The sequence below is a fragment of the Vombatus ursinus genome, unplaced genomic scaffold (assembly GCF_900497805.2).
Source record: "Vombatus ursinus unplaced genomic scaffold, bare-nosed wombat genome assembly UNPS02000580.1, whole genome shotgun sequence".
Classification (NCBI taxonomy): Eukaryota; Metazoa; Chordata; class Mammalia; order Diprotodontia; family Vombatidae; genus Vombatus; species Vombatus ursinus.
The window spans coordinates 12,087,763-12,115,452 of NW_020940358.1; the positions used below are offsets into that span (position 1 = coordinate 12,087,763).

The following is a 27,690-nucleotide window of genomic DNA, read 5'->3' on the forward strand; positions in this document are numbered from 1 at the left end:
TTATCAAGACTGTATTTGTGTCATAAAAGGAATTTGATAGGACTCCTTCTTTACTTATTTTTTCAGATAGTTTATATAGTATTGGGATTAATTGTTCTTAAATATTTAGTAGAATTCACTTGTAAAAGCATCTGGTCCTGGAGATTTTTTCTTAGCGAGCTCATTGATGGCTTGTTTAATTTCTTTTTCTAAGATAGGGTTATTTAAATATTCTATTTCTTCTTCTGTTAATTTGGGAAATTTATATTTTTGGAAAATTCATCCATTTCAATTATTAGTTTTACTGGCATATAAATGGGCAAAATAATGCCTAACTAATAATTGCTTTAATTTCATCTTCATTGGTGATGCATTTACTCTTTTCATTTTTGATACTAGTAATTTGCTTTTCTTTTTTTTTTCTTTTAATCAAATTAACCACTGGTTTATTTATTTTGTTGTTGTTGTTTCATATAACCAGATCCTAGTTTTTATATATTAGTTTAATGGTTTTTTTAATTTTTCATTTTATTCTGCATTAATTTTCAAGATTTCCATTTTGGTGTTTAAATGAGGATTTTTAATTTGTTCTTTTTTCTAGTGTTTGTAATTGCATACCCAGTTCATTCTGTGCTTTATTTCTCTTACTGATTTATGTGTGTGTGTGTGTATGTATAGATATATATATATATATACACACACACCCATATATCTTATCCCCTTTCCCTCCCATTTCCCTGTTGAGTAAGATAGATTTCTATGCCCAGGTGCATATATGTATAGATATATATATATATCTATATATATCTATATATACACATATATATTCCTCTAAGTACTGCTTTGGCTGCATCCTACAAATTTTGGTATATTGTCTCATTGTTATTCTTTTTAATAAAATTATTATTTCTGTGGTTTGTTCTTTGATCCACTCATTTTTAGGATTAGATTGATTGACAATAAATTTTTAATTTATTCTTCCACAGCTCTTTATTGAATGTAATTTTTATTGCATTATGGTTTGTGCTTTTAATGTTTTGATGCCCTAGTGCATGGTCAGCTTTTGTAAAGGTACCATGTATAGCTGAGAAAGAGTATACTCCTTTCTATTCCCTTTCAGTTTTCTCCAGAGGCCTATCATACCTAACTTTTCTAAAATTCTATTGAACTATTTGACTTCTTTCTTCTTTATTTTATGGTTATATTTATCTAGCTCTGAGAAGGGAAACCACTACTGTAATATAGTTTTTACTATCTATTTTTCTCCTGTAATTCATTTAACGTATTTTTAAAGAATTTGGATGTTATGTCATTTCATTCTTATATGTTTAGTATTGACATTACTTTATTTTCGATGGTGCCTTTTAGTTTGATTTAGTTTCCTCACTTATCTCTTTTAATTAGATCTATTTTTGTTTTTGCTTTGTTTGAATACATGATATATACCCCTGCCTTTTTTAGTTCATCTGAAGCACAGTAGATTCTACTCTAGTCCCTTGTTTTAATTCTGTCCATTTCTCTCTCTGTTTCTTATAACCAACACATTGTCTGGTTTCAAATCCATTCTACTATCTGCTTCTATTTTATGTGTGAGTTCATATCATTCACATTCATAGTCATGATTACTAACTGTGCATTTCCTTTCATCCTGTTTTCTTCTGTTTATCCTTTTCCCTCTCTCTCTTTTTATCCTGTCTCTCCTCTAAAGTGTGTTTTGCTTCTAACAACTGTCTTCTCTAATCTGCCCTTCCTTTTATAATCCCTCCTTTTCTCCTATCCCCTTTCCCTCCCATTTTCCTGTTGAGTAAGATAGATTTCTATGCCCAGTTGTGTGTGTGTGTGGGTGTATATTTTTTCCCTCTTTGAATAAATTTAGATGAAAGTGAGGTTCAAATGCTATCTGGCCTCCTCCACCCTCCCTCACTCCATTTTACCCTTCACTATAAAAGCTCTTGCATGTATCTTTTATATGAGATAATTTTCCCAATTCTTCCTTTCCCTTCACCTTCTCCAAGGCAATCCTTCTTTCTCACCTATTCATTTAAAAAAAAACCAACTATCCCAACATAATTGACTCACTCTTGTACCTTCTGTCTATGTAGGCTCTTTCTAATTGCCTTAATATTAATAAAGATTTTAGGAGTTACATATATCATCTTCCCATATAAGAATCTAAATAGTTTAACCTTATGATTTTTCTTTTGTGTTTACTTTTTATGTTTTGTTTTAATCTTGTATTTGAAAGTTAGATATTTTATTCAACTCTGGTCTTTCCATCAGGAATGTTTGAAAATCCTCTATTTCAATAAATGTATTTTTTTCCCTTGAAGGATTACTCAGTTTTGCTGAATAAGTTCTTCTTGATTGTAATCCTAGCTCCTTTGCTTTCTGGAATATTATTTTCAAGCCTTTCATTGCTTTGACATGGGAGCTGTTAACTCTTGTTTGATCCTGACTGTGGCCCCATGATATTTGAATCATTTCTTTCTCGCTGCTATTTTCTCTTTGACCTGAGAGCTCTGGAATTTGACTATAATATTCCTGGGAGTTTTCATTTGGGTATTTCTTGCAGGTGGTGATAAGTGGTCCCCTTTCAGTTTCTATTTTACCCTCTGTTTCCAGGATATCTGGTCAGTTTTCCTTGATAATTTCTTGAAAGATGATTTCCAGGCTCTTTCTTTTGATCGTAACTTTCAGATAGTCTCATGATGATTCTTAAATTTATCTCTCCTGGATATTTTTCCAATGAGATAGTTCACATTTCCTTCCATTTTTCATGCCTCTGACTTCTGAAAATTGTTTCTTGATGTCTCATGGAGTCATTGACTTCATCTTGCTCAATTCTAATTTTAAGGAATTATTTTCTTCAGTGAGCTTTTGTACCTCTTTTTCCATTTGGCCTGTTCTTCTCTTTAAGGAGTCATTTTCATCAATGAATTTTGTATGTCTTTTTTCATTTGGCCAATTCTGTTTTTTAAGGTGTTATTTTGTTCTGTATTTTTTGCACCTCTTTTACCAAGTTGATGTCATTTTATAGTTTTCTCCCCTTACTCTCCTCTCTTTATCCAGTTTTTCCTGTAGCACTCTTATTTTGTTTTGAAAATCATTTTTTTTTTAGTACTTTTAGGAAATCTTGTTGGTTTTGTGTCCAATTCATATTATTCCTTGAGGCTTTGCTCATACCTCTTTTGACATTATTGCCGTCTGAGTTTGTGTCCTGATCTCTTCCATGCCACTATAGTAACTTTTTACTTTCAGATTATTTTTTGTTGTTTGCTTACATTTTCCAGCCTGTTTCTTGAATTTGAACTTTATGTTAAAGTTCTGGGCATGGGAGGTGGGGATCGGGGGCAGGGGAAGGGCAGTGTCCCAAGCTTTAGGCTCTTTGCACTGCTGTTTTCAGAATCTTTTTCTGGAAGTTTAGAATTTTTGGTGCTTCCAAGGTGGTGTGAACTGAGGACATGTGTGAGGACATGATACTCTTCTGGTCTGTGTGCTTTGGTCCTTACATAAGAAGGGCCCCTGATGCCTTGGGATTGCAGTCAACATTGCTCCTCAGGGTCCATGCTCCCTTGGGACTGGAAATGATACTTTTTTCAGGGCCCCTGCTGCTCCTTTTGGACTGTAAGCAGTACTGCTCCTGAGGGTCCCTGATCCCTTTTGCCTGAAAGTGATACTGCTTCTCTTAACCCTGCTCCCTCTTAACCAAAAGTGCTCCTCTCTACCCTTGAATTCTAATCCATAAATGACTAATGGAGTTGCCAAAGAGCTTACTGTCCTGTATCCAGTGCCAGCACAGGAGTCCCCTATAATGTCTTTCTGACCAGTTACCAGTCCCTTATCACCTCTGGCTTGAGTGCTTCTGAAGCTACTTCTCTTGCCACCACCTGGTCCAACCACTTATATGCATCCACGTGGGCTCCAGACCAGCCTCCATGTCACTGATCTCTCCTTCTGACCTTCTAAGTTGTCTTGAAAGAATATCTCACCCTGACCTTGCATTGGCTCTGCCACTCCAGAATTTGATTTGAGGTGTTATTTTGTTTGAAGGGGGTTCTTTAGCTCTGCTAAAAAGCTTGTCTATTCTGCCATCTTGACTTTACCCCCTGCTTCCTCTTACTAATTTATCTTTTCTATTCCTTTAATGCCATTTCTACATCAAATATTAGAAATTTATACTTTTCTGGTGCTGAACTATTTGACAATGCCAGGGACTTTGATGGTAAGAGCATCTTCACAAGGGTTGTTTCCTCAGATGATGGCTATGGATCCTGGGCTATAAATAGGACTGGTCCTTTGGAGGTGCTACTTTTCTTGGGGCTGTTGGGTTCAAGGTCCTGGGCTGGATCTACATAGATCTGGGAGGAGTTAATGGTTAGGTGGTCACTGGTATTTGACCAGTGTGGCACAAGCTACCTTTTGTCTCTGTCTCTCTCTGTCTCTCTGTCCCTCTCTCTCTCTCTCTCTCTCTGTGCCTTTTTGCTTTAGCTAGGCTGGCATATATCCCATAAGTAACAGTTATTTGACTTTTGTTGATAGTGGTGGTGGCAGGAATGGAAGTTCTTTTCTCCACAAGAGTTGCTGTGCTATATAATCACTTTAGAAGCCAGGATGGAAGCAGGACTGGTAGAAAAAATATCAAGGATGGATTATAGGCAGCTAACAACTATTACAGTAGTGGAAAGGGTTAGAGCAACAAAAAGAGGAGACACATATAAGAGATATTTATGTACAATGCACAAGATTTCATAACAGATTAAATATAAGTGAAGGAGAAGGAAGAATCAAAGATATTAGGGATGGGGAGGTGATATTTAGTGGATTTTGAATGTGAGAAGTAAAGTGAATTCTGCTGTCCTTGACAGGAAGGGTAGAATCAGAAGGAGGTTGGAGGTGAGGTAGGGAGGAAATAACTTAGTTTTAGACATATTAATTCTAAGGAGGTGGTAGGAAACTCAGGTGTTTTATATAGGCAGTTAGAGATGTTTATTGGAGCTCAGAAGAAAGGCCAGGGTTAGAGATTCATTTTTGGAAATCATTTGCATAGAGGTGTAGTAGTTGATGCCAAGAAAATAAGTGCAAAGAAAGAAGAAGAAAGGGCTAATGACTAACTTTTGATGTCTCTCTTTTTTCCTTTTCACATCCAATTACCAAGTCCTGTCAGTTCTTCTTTAATATCTTTCACATCCATCCCTTTATCTCTAGTCTTTGCTAGCACCTTCTATCATAGACCCTCAATAACTCATGTGGAAATTATCTCTTTGGCTTTTAAGACCTTTGGGGAATATTTAAAAAAAAATATGAGATATGGTCCTGGTACTCCAGGTACTTAACTTGAATAATGTGAATAATACAATGTAGCATGCAATTAAATATCAAATTATATGGTACAAGCTGAAATGTTTTAGGAGTAAAAAGGAATCAGAGATCAGTAAAGATTTGAATAGGCAGGCAAAGTGGATTTAGATAGGGAAGGGCCTTCCATGAGTGAAGGCATACATGCATGAATTAGCTGATCTCCATAACTCTAGTCTCCACATCTTACCTTCACCCCTATTCTAGCCTGCATACCACTACTGAATTGATTTTCATTTGAATAACATCACAGCTTTGCTCAGAGATTTTCATTAAGTCCTTCCCACAGAATTTTAGAGTTTGAAGGCATTTCAGTGACCATCTGGTCAAACCTCTACCTCAAAGGAATCCCTGACCACATGTTATATATAATCAACACCCAACAAGTATTCATCCAGCCTATGGTTGAAGACCTTCAATGAGCAAGAACCCTTTTATCTCCTGAGGTATACCATTCCACTTTTAGACAGTTCTAATTGTTAGGAATTTTTTTTTGTTGGTTTTGTTTTTCTCCTGACATCAAGCCTAAATTTACCTTTGTGCAGTTCTGCTGTTTGCCCCTACTTCTTCTATCTGGAGCCAAACAAAAACAGAATTCCTTTTCCATGTAAGCACCCTTCAAAATTTCTGAGGAAGAATTATCTTGTCCCCTTCTCCCCTCCTCACCACTGAGTCTTCTTTTCACCAGACCAATCATTTCCAGTTCTTTTAACTCATACTCTTTGACATAGTTTAAAAGGCTTTAATCATCCTGGTTGCCTCCTCTGAATGTTTTCCAGCTTATCACTGTATATTTTAAGCTGTGGTTTTCTGAACTAAATATGATGTTCCATGTGTCATCTGACCATTCAAAGGATAAAACCAGGGATGTTTAATGGACTGAATTACAGAATTTACAAATATGTTATTGTTCTTAAATAACCACATTGGCATCATTTATATGTGTTACAAGCTTAATTATGAGGTATTTTCATTTGGAAAGAGGATGTGCATTCATAACATTTGTTTCTCATCATTTAAGATGTTAACTCCTGTTAAAAGGAAAATGTCTGAAGCATCAATGGTTATTCCTGGTACAGATAAACTGACTATGAAGACCTTATTAGCCAACACATGTAAGTTGTTAAAATTTACAACATACACTATTAATTATTAGAAATATTTCAAGTGGATATTGTTAATTTTTCTTAAGAAGAAAATTAATCGTGTAACATACAGATATTTTTATTATAGGAGAAAAACTACAAAAATAATAGTACCTTTGAATATATGTATGAATCTATATATTCACATATATATAATTTATCTTTATAATACTCTCACTACATCACCTAGGTGGAGGGACCACATTCATATTTGTATTTATGTGTACATTTCTAAATTTATAAAAACATATCAATAATGTCAGCATCTAATAAAAATCCTATTCTAAATTTTAGCAACACCTCGAACCGGAAGAATTAAGCCACCTTTGAAAATGGTGAACTCTGCTGAACCACCCAGTATTTACGAAGTAAAAGAAAAGGGAATGAAAAATACCACATCTTTTCCTGGCTCAGTTGAAGGAAGGAATCCACACGGCTACCAAAGTGATTTTCCTAAATCGCAGGTCTGACCATGTCACTCCTCTCTTAAGTAAATACTATTAGTTCCCTACTATCTGAAGGATAAAATTTAAGCTATTTTTAATATTCAAAGTTCTTCACATCTTGGCCCAACTTACATTTCCAGCCTTGTTACAAATTAATTCATTTTCCGTTCGCTAAGATCCAGATGTACTGGCCTTCTTACTGTTCCTCCTAAAGGATACCCAATCTCCTAAATCCCTGCTTTGTGCTAGATGCCCTTCATGCCTTGAATTTATACCTTCCCTGTCTCCACCTCTTAAGAATTGCATTTTCTTCAAGACACATTTCACACATATGAGACCTTACCTGATCTAAATCAGGCAAATGCTAGAGCATCTTCCCTCAGAAAGTGCTTTATATCTATTTCATATATGCATATACATTTATATCTCCCTGTAGAATATAAGTTCCTTGGGGACAGGGAATTTTTTTTTTCTTTTCTTTTTGACTAGGCAGTGGGGTTAAGTGACTTGCCCAAGGTCACACAGCTAGTAAGTGTTATGTGTCTGAGGCCGGATTTGAACTCAGGTCCTCCTGAATCCAGGGCCGGTGCTCTATCCACTGCGCCACCTAGCTGCCCCCAGGGAATTTTTTTTATCTTCATATTCCACACAGTAGTGACTTGATACATTCTTATTGATTGATTGATAGTGTAGAAAAAGTAACTGATTATATCAGAAGTTTTTAAATGACATTTTACTCTGAGTATCTGAGAAATATAAATATATATACACATACACATATACCTATGCATAGCTACACATATATACATGTGTATATTTATATACATATATAGTCATTTCCATATATGGTTACATGTAGAGAAATTTAATATATTTTTGAAAACAGTAAATTATTTACTTTTAGTAGAGTATTAGCATTTTTAGTGTCCTTGTTTCAATTAGTGTATTCAAACATATTCTTCATTCCTATGGTATTAGTGTATTCAAACATATAGTCTTGATTATTCAGAATTTCACCAATATTATTCTTAATATGAGGTGACACTATTAATTAGCCATTATTAAGGCATCCACTTTAAATATTGATATATAGTCTTTTTGTGTTTATGTTCTTTCACCTAATTTCACTCCTGATCAATTCTGGCTGAAATTAGGAACTAGGAAAGCTAACAATTACAAATGAAAATGAAAATATTGCTAGTTTTAAGAATATCTAGCAAGTTTATAGGTATTTCTTAAAATAATTTCAACTATATTTATTATGGAAAATGGAAATGGAAAAGTAGTTTTGAATGCTACATACAACCTGTGAGATTTTATTTGAAATACAGAATTTACAAGTATGTTATTGATATGTGTTACAGACATAATTATAGGGTATTTTCATGATACTCTATGGAGGAAACAGCTCACATTTCCCAGTTAGAATAAAGATATATAAGGCTATGGTCAGAAAACCATCTATAATATCTTATGTCTCTCTTTGTCATGCTTCTTTACTTGCGGTGAAGATAATTGATTTGTTCTCTAAGATAGTGTTTCAAACATTTTATGAAGCAAACATGAACATCCCTCATTAGAGACTAAATTAATGGCAATTTTCCCAAAAGTTTTAATATTTTCAAAATTCAAAATCATAATTTCATAATTAATTGAGATTTTTAATACTAATTAAAAGTACACAGGTTATATTTTAATAATTCTCTTATCTTATAGCCAATTACAGCATCTAAGGACTCAGAAATGGAAGAAAATGATGATAACAGCATTGTGTTAGTAAAACAAAATTCTAGTAAGTGCCTTTTGTTTCATTTTAAATGACTTTTTTTTATCATTTATCCTCCCCGTGCCACCTTCTATTCTTATTTATATTTACACTCGTGCTGATAGCCAAAAAAAATGTTTTTTGTTTTTTGCATGACAAACCTATATGCTCAGAATTTTGGTAGTCATTGCAAAAAATGCAAAATAAACATGAAACAGGATTTTTATCTGAAAAACACTTGAAATCTCAGTAAGAAAACAGATTCTGCCAGAGGACTATCTCTTCCTGAAAAGAAAAAATAATTTATGTTTCATTTAGATGGAGATGTGGATATCATTCCTGATTCACAACCAGTTGGGAAAATAGATAAACCTTTGTAAGTATTAAGAGGACCTGCTAAACTATTAAAAATAGAAATTACCTGGGCATTATTTTACCAGGGCATAATAGATTAATAGTTAAGGACAAATATTTCTTAATGCTACAATATAGGCTAAAGAACAATCAAGTATCATGAAGCCCAATGCAGTAATATTATGTGTAAGGAATATCAGATTCACTGGACTTCTTACAAAATAAATAACTTTATAACTTAGAAAGCAGAATTTTACAGCATACAAATGTTTGAACTTATAAAAAGTAATCATGAAAAATGGCCCTTGTTGCAGCATTATGTGTTGTATACTCGAGGCTGCCTAACTTGGTCAATTCTATATTAAACTCATTCTAAAATAAAAATTATCTAATTTTAAATTTACTAGGATATGTTCCTATTTAAATAAAATTTAATATTAATTGTTAATTAATTGTTTAGCACCAATCAAATGAAATTATCTTTATAGATTGCCTGGTGTTACAGACAACATTTGTGAAAATAACATCCACTCAAAATGGACTTGCTGGACACCTATAAGAAATATTACAATTTGTGGTAAAGAAAGTGCAAGCACATCACCAGAAGAAACATTTAATCAAGGTTAAATTTATATAATAATGCGTAATTATTTTTACTGTTGTAACTGTCAGTAAATAAAATAACAATACGTTTATTTTTTTTCTTTTTCCCTCCACTAGACATTGTTAGTGAAAGAGTGACTAAAAAATCCTCTCTTTCATCAATATCTGATAATATTACACTAGAAAAAAATATGGTACAAAATCAGAAAAGAAAAGGAGATGTGGAGTATAACAAAAAGAAGAAAACAAAAGTGGAAATTTGTGAATCAAACAGAAAACAACCACTAAATAATTCTATCAGTTTAGGTCAGGAAAATATTGAAAAAAATGAAAAAAATGACTGGCATATTGAATCTGAAACCTTTAAATCAGTTCTTCTAAATAGGACTATTGAAAAGTCTCTGATATACACCAAGAAGTTGGTTTTGGCGAAAGATCTAAATAATGATTATTATGATAAAACCATTTCTGGAATGAACGCCAAAAGCAATAGAAGGCCTATGAAAGGAATATTATCTGAAATTAGATCTTGTGACCTAGAAATGAATAGAAAGGTGAGCTTTCAGAGTATTCTGACTTTCGTATTATTATAATATGTTTTCATTATAGTATTGTTTCAAAAAACCTGATTTAATTAATGCAGATTTGGAATTTTTCTTAAATCTGGGCATTTTTCTAAAATCATTTCTTAATAATTTCACCTCTTCTTTAAGGCCTCCCCCTCCCCCAACTGCAATTTCCTTTGTGAAGTTTTCCAAATATACTTAACTAGAAATAGTGACTCCCCCTTCTGAACTCCCAAAATATTTTGTAGCTTTCTTTTGGTATTTATTCGTATTCAGCAATGCATTGCAGTTATTTGTTCATACTTTAACTCTCTTACTAGATAATTTATTCCTTAAAGTTGCAGAGACTATCTCTTTTTTTTTCTTATTCCATAACCTAACATATATATAATTATATTAAATGCCCCAAAATTGTTTTGAATAAAATAATGAGCTAGGCTCAAATCTAAAGGTAGGATTTGTTTAGGGGCAGAGGAAAGTCTTACTGCAACATTTGCTTACATTGCCGTTGGAACCTTCTTTGTCTCTAGAAAAGTACAAATCCTGTTCAGGAGAGTACTGAGAGGGGTCTGTGGAGGATAATAATGGGAGATAAAGCTGGAAAGGTAAATTGGGACCATATTGTAGGGAGTCTGTTGTCTTAGCTGAGTCTTTTCCTGTATGCAACAAAGCTGTGTTAAATGTTTTGAGTAATAATAATAATAGTAAATGTGTGTATAGAGCTACGATACTACAACAACTCTTTGAAGGTAGGTTGTATTATAAGGAAATGATGTGATCTTTTGAAGTGGTATTTTAGAAGTATTTATCTGGTAGTCTGCACTATGGATTGCTGCAGAGAGAGACTAGAGGCAGGAAAATCAAAATAATTATCAGATTTAGTTGTTCTGATATGAAGTGTGCTAAAATTTATTTTGCCATTTTGTTTTCATTCTGATTTGAAATTAATATTTTAACATTAAAATTATTTGACTATATAAAAAGTCAATATGTATGTTATGTATCTGGTTATATTTTATAGGGAGATAGATAACTTTTAACCTCCATTACACAGATTATGCTGCTCTTGGATATTAATGGAAATACAGTTATATTTACTCCTTTTAAAAATTTATTGATAACCTTTTTTTGGCATTATATGAAAATGCCAAATTTTTGAATATGCTCCTCTCAATCCCATCTACTGAGCCTTCTTTTGTAGTAAAAAACAGTTAAGCAAAACTAACTAAAAAAGCATTTGCATTTAACAGCGTATGCAATATTCTGCATCCAGTCTCCCACCCCTCCAAGAAAAGGAGTGGGGTAAATTTTTCACATTTTACTCTGGCACCAATAGCCATCATTACAGTTACAGAGTATTCAGCTTTGTTTTGGTGTTCTTTTCATTTATGTTATATTTATTAGATATATTACTTTTTGGTTCTTACTTTACATTAATTTATGTTTTCTTATGTTTCTCTGAATTCCACATATCTGTCATTTTTGTGGTTCAATATTTCATCATATTCAAGTACCAGAGCTCTTCTAATATATTTTTTGAATTCCTCATTTGTTATTTGTCATTTCTTGTGATCCAATAAATTTCTGTATCATTCATATACCATAATTTGTTCAACCATTTTCCAATAAATGGGTACCTGCTTTGTCTCCAGTTTCCTCTGTGTGTGTGTGTGTGTGTGTGTGTGTGTGTGTGTGTGTATGCTACTACCAAAAGTATTGCTGTATGTTGCTGTAATAGAAACTTCTTTATCTTTGACCTCTTTGAACCCATCATTTGAATAAGTGGATCAAAATGTTCGAATAGTTTGATAACATTTTATACATGTTTAATTACCTTCCTCATGTAGACACTATCCTAAATTTTTCCGTTTGAATACTTGATAGCCCAAATATACAAGATATTTTTCGATTTTAGGTATAAATGTGACTTAATATACTTCCTTTTGATTTTTGCATTGTTTTAATTTAACCTGTATTTTTATTGGGTAATAGACTTTTAAGTTAATTGAACTATTTCAGAAAGAAAAGACAAAAGAAAAACAATTTACTGATGCAGCAGAATCATTGATCAACCAAATTAATAAGAGATACAAACAAAAGGATGATTTAAATTCTTCGAGAAAATTTAGAGAATCTTTAAATGACAGGTATGTTGCTGAAAAATGAATTTATTCATTGAAATAATTTGTGTACATATATTTTTAAGGGTAGTTATTTTAAGAATATGTTTTAGTCACCTAGAATGTTCTACAAATAATAAAAAAACTTGGTAAGAAGAGTTGCCTATTTTGAAAAATATTCAGAAGGAGGAATGAATTTATTTATAGAATCCCATAGAAGGTAAGGACTTATGATTTTATCTTGTTCTCTCCATACTTCAGTTATGAATCCCTTCTACAAAATTCACAGCAGAAGTAATCATCCAGACTACTTACTACTTTTGAGTTGATCCATTCCACTTCTGAATAATTCTAATTATTAGAAATGTGCTTGATATCAAGCAAAAAATCTGCCTAACTCACACCCTTTACTCTTAGGTCTTCCTTCCTGAGCCAAGCAAAATATAACCTAATCTTTTTTTTTTTACATATTAATATCCTTCAGAGACTTGAAAACAGAAATAATTTTCATGTTTTAATCTCTTACTTGCTGGGTTTGTTTTTCATCTGTATCAAACCCATTTACTCTAGGTGACCATAAAGGCTTTTCCTGGCCTTTTCTCCCTTTTGCTCTATATTATCTTACTTGATGATAGCTCTAATGAGATGAGTTATTATCTCTCTCCTTATGAATATCAGTTCTTTTTCCATCCCTCATCTCTCTCCTGAGATAAAGTCTTATATCTCCTGCTTCTTCTTGGAGATCACAAACAAGATGTCCTATAAGCATCTCAAACTCAGTATGTACAAAACAACTCATTATACTTGATGTTAAATGCATCCTTCTTCCAAATTTCATTATTATTGTCTAGGGCACCATCATCTTTCTAGGCATGTAGGCCCACAAACTTAAGTGTCATGCTCAAATCCTCACTCTCCCCGCATATTCAATCTGTTGAAAAATGTTTCATTTCTATCTTCACAACATCTTTAACATCTCCCTTTCTGAACTATCTATAACCTTAGCTTAGGCCTTCATCACCTCTTGCCTGGACTGTTGAAAATAGCCTTTTAACCATTCCCCTGCCTCAAATGTCTCCCCATTCCAATCTATGTAGCACTGTCAAAGTAATTTTTCTAAATTATAGGTCTTAGAGAAAATATATTTTTGCAAATTGAAAAACTAAAGTAAAATTTAAAAATAAATAAAGCATAGATCTGACCAGATTATCCTCACCCTCTTAATGAGCTCCAGTGGTTCCCTTTTACCTCTAGGATCAAATATAAACTCACCTGTTTGGCATTTAAATATCTTCGTGTCCTCACCTTTTCCTATCTTTGTATTCTTCAATACACTTCACTCTCCTCCACATAATCTGATTCGACTACACTGGCCTACTTGTAATCCCTTAATTCCTTGAACATGATAATTCATCTCCTATCTTTGTGCCTTTGCACTGGCTGTCTCCCATACTTGGAGTGCTCTGCCACCTTACTCTTTTTTAATAGTATTTTTTCATTCTTTTGAATTTGTTTGATTGATTCTTGATGTCTCACAGAATCATTAGCTTCCACTTGCCCAATTCTAACTCCTAAGGAGTTTCTTTTCCATTTGGCCAGTTGTACTTTTTAGAGAATTGTTTTCTTCAGTGGATTTTTGTATCTCCTTTTCCATTTGTCCAATTCTACTTTTTAAACAGTTGTTTTCTTTTTCTAAACTGTTGACGTTTTTTCATAATTCTCTTATATCACTCTCATTTCTTTTCCCAATTTTTCTTCCACCTCTTATATGATTTTTAAGCTTGTTGAGCTCTTCCATGAGTTCTTTCTGGGCTTAAGACCACTTCCCATTTTTCTTTGGGGTTTGCCCATAGGTGTTTTGACATTGTTTTCTTCTGAATTTGTGTCTCGGTCTTCCCTATCACCATGATAATTTTCTATGGTTAGATTCTTTTCTCATTGTTGTTTATTGCTCATCTTTTTTGGCCTTTTCCATTTCTTTTAAATTTGAGCTCTGTTCCTGAGTTGGAAGGGGCACTGTCTCAAGCTTCTTGTCCCAGGGGCTACAGGCCCTGGCTGTTTACCTGGTGCTGTACTGATGTTGCCCTGAGGCCCACAGGGGACCCTTGTGTCTGGTGCTATGCTGAGGGGGTAGGGTGTAAAGTGGCCACACTGCTGGTGGCTGTAGGGATCTGGCAGCTTACCTGGTGCTGAGCTGGGATCCTAGTGCTGGTCTTGGGCAGGTGTTGAGGCTGGTGAGATGTTTCTTCATTTCCCCAGGGCTACGCTGATGTGCATGGAGGTCTAGCCTCTGGAGACTGCCTTTTTTCCAGGGGCTGTGCTGAAGCAGGTGGAAATCTGACTGGAAGATGCCTGTTTGTTCTGAGCTACACTGAAGCACATAGTGGTTCTCAGAGCTGGAGTCTGCTGCTTTCTGGCTATGCTGAGGCACATGGAGGGTCCTAGTGTTGGCATTTGCCTGCTCCTTTACACTGGGGCTCAGGATCTCCTGCTGGTTTGCTGGGATACTTTCTGTTCTGGACTGAAATTCCCTTTTACCCAAGTGAGACAGACTTCCTTGCCAATCTTCCAAGTTTCTTGGGTAAAATATTGTTTCACCCTATCTTTTTACTAGTTCTGCTGTTCCAGGTTTTGTTTTGAGGTGTTATTTTATGGTTGTTTGGAGGTGAATATGGGAGAGTTTATGGCAGTTTACTGCTTACTGTACCACATTGTCTCCTGGAAGTCCTTACTTTTGCATCTTGGTTTCTCAGGTTTCCTTTAGTACTTATCTCAAATGATACTTTATGATGGCATTTCTTAGTCCCTCCCCAACCGCTAATGATTAACCTTCTCTGATTACTTTCTGTTTACTCTCTATCTCTTTCCCTCTCACCTCCCCAAGATAGTGTACAATCTGATATAGGCTCTGCATGTACGTTCATATTAAATATATTTTCGTATTAGTCATGTTGTAAAGATGAATCAGAACCATTGGGAGTAACTATGAGAAAGAAGAAACAAAACAAAATAACAAAAAAAGAGCAAATAGTGTGCTTTAATCTGCATTCAGACTCCATAGTTTTTTCTCTGGATGTGGATAACATTTTCCATCTTGAGACCTTTGGAGATGTCTTAGATCCTTGCATTGCTGAGAAGGGCTATGTCTATCAATGTTAGTCATCACACAACGTGGCTGTTAATGTGTACTACATTCTCCTGGTTCTGCTCACTTCACTCAGCATCAGACTGTACAAGTTTTTCCAGGTTTTTCTGAAGTTCACCTGCTCATCATTTTGTTTTTAATTTATTTATTTTTAGTTTTCAGCATTCACTTTCAAAAGATTTTGAGTTCCAAATTTTCTCCCCATCTCATCCCTGCCCTAACCCCAAAATGGCATGCATTCTGTATACCCCTTCCCCTAATCTGCCCTCCCTTCTATCTCACTCCCCCCTCTCTTATCCCCTTCCCCTTCTATTTTCCTGTAGGGCAGGATAGATTTTTGTACCCCATTTCCTGTATTTCTTATTTCCCAGTTGCATGTGAAAACATTTTTTTTAAACATGTGTTTTTAAAACTTTGGGTTCCAAATTTTCTCCCTTCCTCCCTCCCCACCCACTGTCATTGAAAAGGCAAGCAACTCGATACAGGTTATACAAGTGTAGTCATTCAAAACACTTCCATAGTAGTCATGTTGTGAAAAACTAATTATATTTCCCTTCGTCGTATCCTACCCCCCATTTATTCTATTCTCTCTTTTGATCCTGTCCCTCCTCAGAAGTGTTTGCTTCTGATTACCCCCTCCCCCAATCTGCCCTCCCCTCTATCATCCCCCTGCTTTCTTGTCCCCTTCCCCCCCTATTTTTCTGTAGGGTAAGATAGATTTCCATACCCAATTGTTTGTGTATGTTATTCCCTCCTTAAGCCAGATCCTGTGAGCATAGGATTCACTCATTCCGTCACCTTCTCTTGTTTCCCCTCCACTGTGATAGCCTTTTCTTGTCTGTTTTATGTGAGATAATTTACCCCATTCTACCTCTCCCTTTCTTCTTCTCCCAGTATAATCCCCTCTTACCCTTTAATTTTATCCTCCAGATATCACCCCTTCATCTTCAACTCACCCTGTGCCCTCTATCTCTATATGTATGTATGTATGTGTATATATATATATACACATATTTATATATATATATGTATATATATATATATACATATAATTTTTACCCTCCAACTACCCTAATACTGACAAAGTCTCATGAGTTACAAATATCATCTTTCCATGCAGGAATGTATACAGTTCAACCTTAATAAGTCTCTTATGATTTCTCTTTCCCATTTACTTTTTCATGTTTCACTTGAATATTGTATTTGAAAGTCAGATTTTCTATTCAGCTCTGGTCTTTTCATCAAGAATGCTTGAAAGTCCCCTATTTCACTGAATGACCATTTTTTTCCCCGAAGGATTATACTCAGTTTTGCTGGGTAGGTGATTCTTGGTTGTAATCCTATCTCCTTGGACCTCCAGAATATTATATTCCATGCCCTGAGGTCCCTTAATGTAGAAACTGCTAAATCTTGTGTTATCCTGATTGTGTTTCCACAGTACTTAAATCGTTTCTTTCTGGCTGCTTGCAATATTTTCTTCTTGAACTGGGAACTCTGGAATTTGGCTGCAATATTCCTAGGAGTTTTCCTTTGGGGATCTCTTTCAGAAGGTGATCAGTGGATTCTTTCAATTTCTATTTTGCCCTCTGGTTCTAAAATATCAGAGCAGCTTTCCTTGATAATTTCTTGAAAGATGCTGTCTAGGCTTTTTTTTTGATCAAGGCTTTTAGATAGTCCAATAATTTTTAAATTCTCTCTCCTGGATCTATTTTCCAGGTCAGTTGTTTTTCCAATGAGATATTTCACATTGTTTTCTAATTTTTCATTCTTTTGGATTTGTTTTACAGTGTCTTGATTTCTCATAAAGTCACTAGCTTCCAATTGCTCTATTCTAATTTTTAAGGAAGTATTTTCTTCAGTAATCTTTTGGACTTCCTTTTCCATTTGGCCAATTTTGCTTTTTAGGGCATTCTTCTCCTCATTGGCTTTTTGAACTTCTTTTGCCATTTGGGTTAGGCTATTTTTTAAGGTGTTATTTTCTTCAGTATTTTTTTGAGTCTCCTTTAGCAAGCTGTTGACTTGTTTTTCATGATTTTCTTGCATCACTCTCAGTTTTTCCTCTCCTTCTCTTACTTGCTTCTCAAAATCCTTTTTGAGCTCTTCCATAGCCTGGGACTAATTTCTATTTTTCTTGGAGGATTTGGATGTAGGAGCTTTGATTTTGTTGTCTTCTTCTGGTTGTATGTTTTGATCTTCTTTGTCACCAAAGTAAGATTCTATGGTCTGACTCTTTTTGCGCTGCTTGCTCATGATCTCAGTCAATTATTTGAGTTATAAACTATTTGTTAAGGTAGGAGTCTGCTTCCAATGTGGAGAATGTACTGTCCCAAGCTTCTGGGGTTTTGTGCAGCTGTTTTCAGAGGTACTTCTAGGGACCTGTAAATTTTCAGTTCTTTCAAGGTGCTATGATCAAGGGCGAGGTGTTTACTGCTTTCCTGGCCTGTACTCTGATCTATGAGTGACCACAAGCACTCTTTTCTGCCTTGTAACTGTGAGGAGGATTTCCTCTCCACTGCCACTACAAGCTCTACCATGCCAGTGCTCCTCCTCACCCCAGGACCGCCATCCAGAACTGTGACCCAGATCCAAGCACAGGCAAAGCAGGAGAATCCTGCACTAGCAGAGAGATCCCTGCAATCCCCCTCTAATCAGCAACTCGATTCCCTCTCAGTCTATGGGCCAGAAGTTCAGGAGGCATTCTCTACCCTGAGACCACACTCAGGGACTGAGGCTGGGACCCCACACTTCTCTTTCTCACCAAAGACACAGACTTTTCCCACTGACCTTGTAAGTTGTCTTTGATGTTTATGGATTAACTGCCACAGCTGCCTGCGATTCAGTCCTCTGAGACCTGCTCCAGGTTCGTTGAGGCCTGCCTTGCCTGAGTGCCCATGCCAAACTGCTCCTCTCCCTGCCTGGCACGATAGACCTTTCTGATCAACCAACCATCCAGGCTGTCTTGGGCTGTAAATTTGTTTCACTCTGTCTCTTTGCGGTTTCTGCTGCTTTAGAATTTGTTTAGAGCCATTTTTTAATAGGTATTTGGAAGGGTTTGGGGGAGAGCTCAAGCAGGTCACTGCTTTTACTCCACCATCTTGGCTCTGCCCCCAGAACTCTGATAGAATCCTCATCATTTCCATTACATTCATATACCACAATTTGTTTATTCATTCCCCAATTGATGGGCATTCCCTTAATTTCCAATTCTTTGCCACCACAAAAGGAGCTACTATAAATAGTTTTGTACATGTGGGTCCTTTTTCCATTTTTATAATCTCTTTGGAATACAGCCCTAGAAGTGCTATTGCTGGGTCAAAGGGTATGCACATTTTTATAACCCTTTGGGCATAGTTCCAAATTGCTCTCCAAAATGGTTGGATCATTTCACAGTCCCACCAACAATGCATTAGTGTTCCAATTTTCCCATATCTTCTCCAACATTTATCATTTTCCTGTTTTGTCATGTTGGCCAATCTGATAGGTGTAATGTGGTACCTCAGAGTTGTTTTGATTTGCATTTCTCTAATCAATTGTGATTTAGAGCATTTTTTCATATGACTAAAGATGGCTTTAATTTCTTTCTCTGCAAACTGCCTGTTCATATCCTTTGACCATTTATCAATTGGGGAATGACTTGTATTCTTATAAATTTGACTTAATTCTCTATGTATTTTAGAAATGAGGCCCTTATCAGAGATACTGGTTGTAAAAATTCTTTCCCAATTTTCTACTCTCCTTCTAATCTTGGTTGCATTGGCTTTGTTTGTGCAAAAACTTTTCAATTTAATGTAATCAAAGTTATCCATTTTGCATTTCATATTGTTCTCTATCTCCTGTTTGGTCATGAATTCTTCTGTTCTTCATAAATCTGGTGGATAAACTATTCCTTGCTCTCCTAGTTTGCTTATAGTATGAACTTTTACATCCAAATCATGAGCCCATTTTGACTTTATTTTGATGTATGGTGTGAGATTTTGGTCTATGCCTCATTTCTGCCATACTCTTTTCCAATTTTCCCAGCAGTTTTTGTCAAATAGTGAGTTCTTATCTCAGAAACTGGGGTCTTTGGGTTTATCAAATAATAGATGACTATAGTCATTGACTACTGTGTCTTGTATACCTAACCTATTCCACTGATCCACCACTCTATTTCTTAGCCAGTACCAAGTAGTTTTGATGATTGCTTCTTTATAATACAATTTAAGATCTGGAATGGCTAGGCCACCTTCCCCTGCATTTCTTTTCAGTAGTTCCCTTGATATTCTGGACTTTTTGTTATTCCAAATGAATCCTGTTATTATTTTTTCTAGCTCTATGAAATAGTTTTTGGTAGTTTGATTGGTATGGCTCTGAATAAGTAAATTAGCTTGGGTAGAATTGTCATTTCTATTATGTTAACTTAGCCTACCCATGAGCAATTGATGTTTTTCCAATTATTTAGATCTGACTTTATTTGTGTGAAAAGCGTTTTGTAATTGTGTTCATATAGTTTTTAGGTTTGTTTCAGTAGATAGACTCCTAAATATTTTATAACGTCTAGAGCAACTTTCAATGAAATTTCTCTTTTTATCTCTTGCTGTTGGGCTTCGTTGGTAATATATGGAAATGCTGATGATTTATGTGGGTTTATTTTATAGCCTACAACTTTGCTAAAGTTGTTTATGATTTCAAGTAGTTTTTTACTTGATTCTCTAGGATCCTCTAAGTATATCATCATATCATCTGCAAAGAGTGATAGCTTTGTTTCTCTTTGTCTATTCTAATACCTTCAATTTCTTTTTCTTCTCTTATTGCTAAAGCTAACATTTCAGTACATTATTGAACAACAGTGGTGATAATGGACATCCTTGTTTCACCCCCAATCTTATTGGAAATGCTTCTAGCTTATCCCCATTACATATAATGCTTGCTGATGGTTTTAGATAGATGCTATCTATCATTTTAAGGAAGACTCCATTTAGTCCTATGCTCTCTAGTGTTTTTAATAGGAATGGGTGTTGTATTTTGTCAAATGCTTTTTCTGCATCTATTGAGATAATTATATGATTTCTGTTAGTTTTGTTGTTGATATGGTCAATTATGCTGATAGTTTTCCTAATGTTGAACCAGCCCTGCATTCCTGGTGTAAATTCTACCTGGCCATAGTATATTATCCTCAAGATAAGTTGTAATCTCTTGTTAATATTTTATTTAAACATTTTGCATCTATATTCATTAGGGAAATTGGTCTATAATTTTCTTATAATAATTATTATATAATTATAATTACATAATAATAGTAATTATAATTGTATAATAATTGTAATAATTAATTAGCAGCACCATATTTGTATCATAAAATGAATTTGATACAACTCCTTTGTCTGTTTTTCCAAATAATTTATATAGTATTGGAACTAGTTATTTTTTAAATGTTTGATAGAATTCACTTTCTAAGTCTATCTGGTCCTGATATTTTTTCTCAGGGCATTTATTAATGACTTGTTCAATTTCTTTTTCTGAAATTGGATTATTTAAATATTTTTATTTTCTCTTCTATTAATCTGGGCAATTTATATTTTTGTAAATATTCATCCATTTCATTAACATTGTCAAAATTTTGCCATACAGTTGGGCAAAATAGTTCCTAATTATTGTTTTAATTTCATCTTTGGTGGTATGAATTCACCCTTTTCATTTTTGATATTGGTAATTTGTTTTCCTTCTTTTTTTAAAATTAAATTAACCAAAGGTTTATCTGTTTTATTGGCTTTTTCATAAAACTACCTCTTAGTTTTCATTTATTAGTTCAATAGTTTTCTTAATTTCAATTTTAGTAATCTTTCTTTTAGTTTTCAGTATTTCTAATTTGGTATTTAATTGGGGGTTTTTAATTTGTTTTTCTAGTTTTGTGAGTTACATGCCCAATTTGTTGATCTCCTTTTTCTGTATTTTATTCATGTAAGTATTTAGAGATATAAAACTTCCCCTAAAAACCACATTCGCTGCATCCCATGAAGTTATTCATTATTTCTATGATTTGTGGTTTGATCCACTCATTCTTTAAGATTAGATTATTTAGTTTTCAATTAATTTTTAGTCTATCTTTCCATGGCCCTTTATAACATGTAATTTTTATTGCATCATGAACTGAAAAAGATGCAGGCCTTTCTGCATTGAATTGTGAGGTTTTTATGCCCTAATACATTGTCAATTTTTGTGTAGGTGCCATGTACCACTGAGAAAAAGGTGTATTCCTTTCTATCCCCATTCAGTTTTCTCCAGCAGTCTACCATATCTAATTTTTATAAAATTCTGTTCACCTCCTTAGCTTCTTTCTTGTTTATTTTGTGGCTAGGTTTATCTAGTTCTGAGAGCAGGAGGTTGAGGTCCCCCACTAGTATAGTTTTGTTGTCTGTTTCTTCCTATAATTCCCTTATCTTCTGCTCTAAGAATGTGGATGCTGTACCACTTGGCGCATATATGTTTAGTAATGATGTAGTTTCCTTATTTCTTTTAATTAGATCTATTTTTGCTTTTGCTTTGTCTGAGATCAAGATTGCTATCCTTGCTTTTTTTACTTCAGCTGAAGCACAATATAGTCTTTTGCAGCCTTGTATCTTTATTCTGTGTGTATCCCTTTGCTTCAGATGTGTTTCTTGTAAATAACATATTGTAGGATTATGGTTTTTAATCTACTCTGCTATTTGTTTCCATTTTATGGGAGAGTTCATCCCATTCACATTTACAGTTATGATTACAATCTATGTCTTTCTGTCCATCCTATTTCCCCTCCTGTTTATGCTTTTCTCTCTCCTTTCTCCCATATTGCTTTTGACCACCACCTCCCTCAATCTTCCCTCTCTTCTATCCACTACCTCCCTGTTCATTCCTCTTTCCCTTCCTACTTCCTATAAGGAAAGTTAGATTTCCACACCTGAGTATATTATTCCTTCTTTGTGCTAAATCTGATGAGAATAAGGTTCAAACAATGCTCATCTCCCTGCATTCTTTCCCTCTACTGTAATGGGTCTTTGTGTCTCTTCATGTGGTGTAATTTACCCTTTTCTACCTCTTTCTTTCCTCTTTTCCCAGTACAATCCCTTTTCACCACTTAATTAGATTTCTTATCATCACGTCAAAGTCAACTTACACCCACGGCTTCTGTCTATATATCTCCCTTCTAAGTTTCATAATAAAGATACAGTTCTCAAGAGTTACAAGTATCATCTTCCCATGTAGGGATGTAAATAGTTTGCCCTTATTGAATAACATGGTTTTTTTTTTCTTTCCTGTTTACCTTTTTATGCCTCTCTTGAGTCTTATATTTGAAGATCAAATTTTCTGCTGAGCTCTGGTCTTTTCATCAGGAAAGTTTGGAAGCCCCCTGTTTCATTGAGTGTCCTTCTGCTCCCCTGAAAGATTAAGCTCAATTTTGTTGGGTAGTTGATCCTTGGTTGTAATCCAAGCTCCTTTGCCTTATGGAATATTGTATTCCACACCCTCTGATCTTTTAATGTAGAGCTACAAGGTCCTATGTAATCCTGACTGTGGTTCCATGATATTTAAATTGCTTCTTTCTGGTTGCTTGCAGTATTTTCTCCTTGACCTGATAATTCTGGAATTTGGCTACAGTATTCCTTGGCGTTTTCAATTTGGGATTGGTGATCGGTGGATTCTTTCAATGACTATTTTAACCTCTGGTTCTAGGACCTCAGGGCAATTTTCCTTGATTTCTTGAAAGATACTGTCCAGGCTCTTTTTTTGATCATAGGTTTTAGGTAGTCCAATAATTCTCAAATTGTCTCTCCTGGATCTACCTTTCAGGTCATTTGTTTTTCCAATGAGGTATTTTACATTTTCTTCTATTTTTTTCATTCTTTTGATTTTGTTTGACTGATTCTTGATGTCTCATAGAGTTATTAACTTCCACTTGCCCAGTTCTAATTTTTTAACAAATTGTTTTCTTTGGTTAGATTTTCTACATCCTTTTCCATTTGGCCCATTTTACTTTTTAAGGAGTTCTTCTTTTCAATGAGTTTTTGTGCCTCCTTTTCCATTTGGCCAATTGTGTTTTTTAAGGACTTGTTTTCTACAGTCAGTTTTTGTTCTTCCTTTTCCATGCTATTGGCTCTCTCTTGTTTACCTTTCATTTCTTTTTCCAATTTTTCTTCTACCTCTGTTATTTGACTTTTATTTATTTATTTATTTATTTTGCTTTTGGGTGAGGCAGTCAGGGTTAAGTGACTTGCCCAAGGTCACACAGGTAGGAAGTGTCACATGTCTGAGGTTGCATTTGAACTCAGGTCCTCCTGACTCCAAGGCTGGTGTGCTTTCCACTGAGCCACCTAGCTGCCCCTCTTATTTGACTTTTAAAATCCTTCTTGAACTCTTCCAAGAAGGAATTTTGGCCTTGGGGTCAGTTCATATTACCCTTTGAGGCTTCAGGTGTGGGTATATTGATAATATTGTCCTCTTCTGAATTTGTGTTTTGATTTTCCCTGTCTCCATAGGAAGAATCTATGTTCATTGTCTGTTTCTGCTTTTTTGTTCATGAGTTTGCCTATTTCCTGCCTTTTAAAGTTGAGCTCTCCTGCTGAAGCACAGGGGGCACTAACCCAAGTTTCTTGTGCTGGGGGCCAGAGACCTGGTCACTAACTTTGTGTGCTAGGGTTTCAAGTGCTGGTAGGTGTAGGCTATAGGGGTCTGGCAGCTTAGCTGGTGCAAAGGTGGGGTCAGCAGCACTGACGCTGTCAGGGTAGGGGTGAGGTCTGGCCCCTGGAGGATGCCTGCTCATCCTGGTTGCTCTGAAGTACCAGAAGTTTTGGCTGCTGGAGGATGCCTGCCCGCCTGGAGTTATGCTCCCTGAAGTTATGCTGAAGCACCAGGAGGTTTGGCTGCTGGAGTCTACCAGTTCCCCTGCCTGTGTTAAGGCACTTGGTGGGGTCCTTGTGTTGGCGCTTTCCTGCTCCACCACCTTGGGGCTCAGGATCTTCCACTAGTTTGCCAAGGTGGGGCTTGCTGGGACACCTCCCATCCTGTACTTCTCCCCTTCCACCAGAGCGAGAGGGACCTTTCTTGTTAATCCTCCAAGCTTCCCAGGTTAAAAGACTGCTGCACTCCATATTTCTGCTAGCTCAGCTGTTCTAGGGTTTTTCCTAGAGCAATATTTTTTGGGTTTTTAGAGGTCAATAAGAGACAGTAAGAGTGACTTACTTCTTATTCCAACATCTTGGGTCTCAAAAGTCCTTCCCCACTGTTTCATCTGGTTCTAAATCTACCCAACTTTTTCTTCCTTGAAAATGTTTATTGGCATCTTTTCCCCGTTACTTAGATTTCCCAATATATATTTCTTCCTACCCCTTCCAGAGAGCCATACTATATAAGAAAGAATAAAAATAGCTCTGTAAAACTAACCAATAGATCAAGCAAAGGCAACATATTGCACATCCCCAGTTCTTCCTTCTTTTCAAAGAGAAGAGAGGTTCATTTTCTTATATCTTCTTCAGGGCCAAGCTTGACATAAGACTTTACAGCATTCAGTTTTGATTATTTGGTTTTTGTTGTTGTTCACTATATTTCTAAGTTGTAGTCATTGTTAATATAATTTTTCTGTTGCTATTTCAGTTTGCATGTTCTCTTATTAATAATATTCATCATTTTTATAGTACAGTAATTTTCCTTTATATTCTTATACCACAATCTATTTAGTTATTCCCAAATCAACGGACATCTACTTATTTCCAATTCTCCTACAGTGTTGATATAAACACTTGAGGGAGAAGGCTACATAAAACCTTTCATTTTATTGGTGACCTTCTTGGTATATGGACTTAGCAATGGCATCTCTGAGTCAGACGGTATGAGTGTTTCAGTCATTTTCTTAGCATAAATACAAAGTGGAAGAATTATTGGCCTAATTTACAGCTCCATCAGCAATGCATTAGTATGTCTGTCTTCTCATAAACCCCTCAATATTGAATATTTTCATCTTTTGTCATCTTTGCCAGTTTGTTTGATTTGAGGTGAAATATCAGGGTTGTTTTGATTTGTATTTTTCTTATGTAGTGATACCCTGGACTTAGTATCCTAGAGCAATGTTGGCAAATTCTTCTTGAATCTTTGAGGTATCAAGATGTCATTCACTAATACCATCAACTTGAGCCCCATTCTAGTGTGTTTCTTCTCCTGTCAACCTTCAGTAATTAGGCTCATAACTCCATATAAGTAATTAACATCAACTAGGTTTTACAAAGGAATATTTACTTCAAAGATATAGAAGAACAGAAGTATAAATATTCCTCTTTCCCCCTCTCCCTCAACACCTGTGGGACATATTCTCCTTTATATCACCCCACTCCCTGGGAAAAATAGGCTCAGACTTGATGATGTTTCTACATAATGTTTATCTCACTGAATTCACAACATTTGAATAAATTTGAGTGTCAGATACCACTGAACTGAGGCAAGCATGTTGCTCAGTACTTTGTCATTGAGCTTCTAATAAAACCCTGGCTCCTGAACCTCTCTGGTACCTAACTCTCCTGACTTACAGAAGATCACAGAATCACATCCATCTGTAGTCTCCTTCACCTAAAAACAGGAAAGAATGAACACAATAAAAGCAATAGCAGAGCCATTTATTCTTAGCATCATTAGGCAGCTTTCTTGAGAGATAAAAGTCTGTGGCCTCTCCACCTACTTCAGGCTTAATTCTTTTTCATTGCCAGTCATTTTGGGAAAAGCCAGGGATCAAACACACCCAAGATGACTATTTTGCTTGCACCCCCATTCTGGCTACACAGCTAATCAATAGTCTGTCTCTTCATCATGTGGATAGCAGATCAGAACTAGCTACAGAATAACTTAAGTATGCTCCAAATTGGACAGCAGGATTCTTCCAGTTTTATGTCAATAATACCTTTCTGTAAGCAGATTCCCAAGCCTCTTCCATCAGTTCTCTACTCTGTTATACTTAAATTAGTTAGTGATCTGTAACAGTCTTTTATATGTTGTTAATGGTTAGCAATTCTTTTGAGAACTGTTTATGTCCTTTAATATCTTATGCACTGAGAAATGCCTTTTTGTCTTGTGTATTTATGTTGGTTTCCTATATATATTAAATGCCACCTTTTATGGGTGGCCTGATCTCCACAACTGGTAGTACTTTCCCCTAGAAGAGGAAGGCAATTAATCCTCTCCTCTTCTAGGGGAAAGTACTTCATCTTTCATCTTAGTGCTTTGCACTAGTTGGCCCCCATGGCTGAAATACTCTTCTCTTTCATGTCTACCTCTTAGTTTCTCCATCTTCCCTTACGACTCAAGTTAAATCCCACTTTCTGTAGAAAGTCTTATCCAATTCCCCCCACAGCTACTTGCCTGCATTTTGAGATTATTTTTCATTTAATATGTACATGTTACATATAAATGTTAACGTGTGTGTGTGTGTGTGTGTGTGTGTGTGTGTGTGTGTGTATAGTGTATGCCTATTTAACCCCTATTAGATTATAAACTCTTTAAGATTAGGGACTTCATTTTCCTTTGCATCCTTAGCATTTAGTCCAGTACCTGATACAAAATAAGTACTTAAATGCTTATTGATCAATTTCTTTTTTTAAAATTAATTTATTTTAAACTTATATAGAAAAACTTAAATATACAATAAGAAAAAGAAACATTATAAACTTAAATATTAAAGCTTAAATACAAAATAAGAAAAGGAAAAAAAGTTGCCATATAGATAGCAGAATGTAACAGAATTCAAAATATGTATATAAATATGTATATAAAATGCAATAAATTTCCTTTTCAAGAAAGCCGATATAATAAATACTATGCATTGTGTTCAGAGCTGTCCATCGTGTCTTTGCTTCCTTGTAAGTTTTCTTTTGTTCTCTGCTGTGCACTTTTTACTTTGTTCTTCCCCTGCCCCCTTCCTCCCCATAAGTCTGAGTCTTTCTGTATTTTTCTAAGTCCACCAACTCATCATTTCCTACAACACAGCAATATTCCAACCCTACACTGTCTAGTTATTTTGAATAGTCTAAAACAATATTGATTAATATGGCTGACATGTAGTGTAGTTTTCCTGTTTTTCTCTTTTGATTAAATCTGTTTTAGCTTTAACTTTGTTTGAAATCATGATTACTACCCCTGTTTTTTTCCCCAGTAATTCTACTCATGATCTTTATTTTATGTTTGTGTGTATCTCTTGTTTCTTAACCCTTCTGGCT

General features: G+C 35.1%; 1 protein-coding gene across 1 annotated transcript in view; it reads left to right on the forward strand.

Annotated features, from left to right (window-relative positions):
* Window positions 1-27,690, forward strand: part of SYCP2 (synaptonemal complex protein 2) — a 122,871-nt gene that overhangs the window by 56,741 nt on the left and 38,440 nt on the right. Inside the window, exons 17-23 of the mRNA XM_027850368.1 lie at window positions 6,356-6,449; window positions 6,774-6,943; window positions 8,642-8,717; window positions 9,009-9,066; window positions 9,533-9,666; window positions 9,765-10,201; window positions 12,206-12,360. Coding sequence (XP_027706169.1) covers window positions 6,356-6,449; window positions 6,774-6,943; window positions 8,642-8,717; window positions 9,009-9,066; window positions 9,533-9,666; window positions 9,765-10,201; window positions 12,206-12,360 — 1,124 coding nt within the window. The remainder of the gene's footprint in view (window positions 1-6,355; window positions 6,450-6,773; window positions 6,944-8,641; window positions 8,718-9,008; window positions 9,067-9,532; window positions 9,667-9,764; window positions 10,202-12,205; window positions 12,361-27,690) is intronic.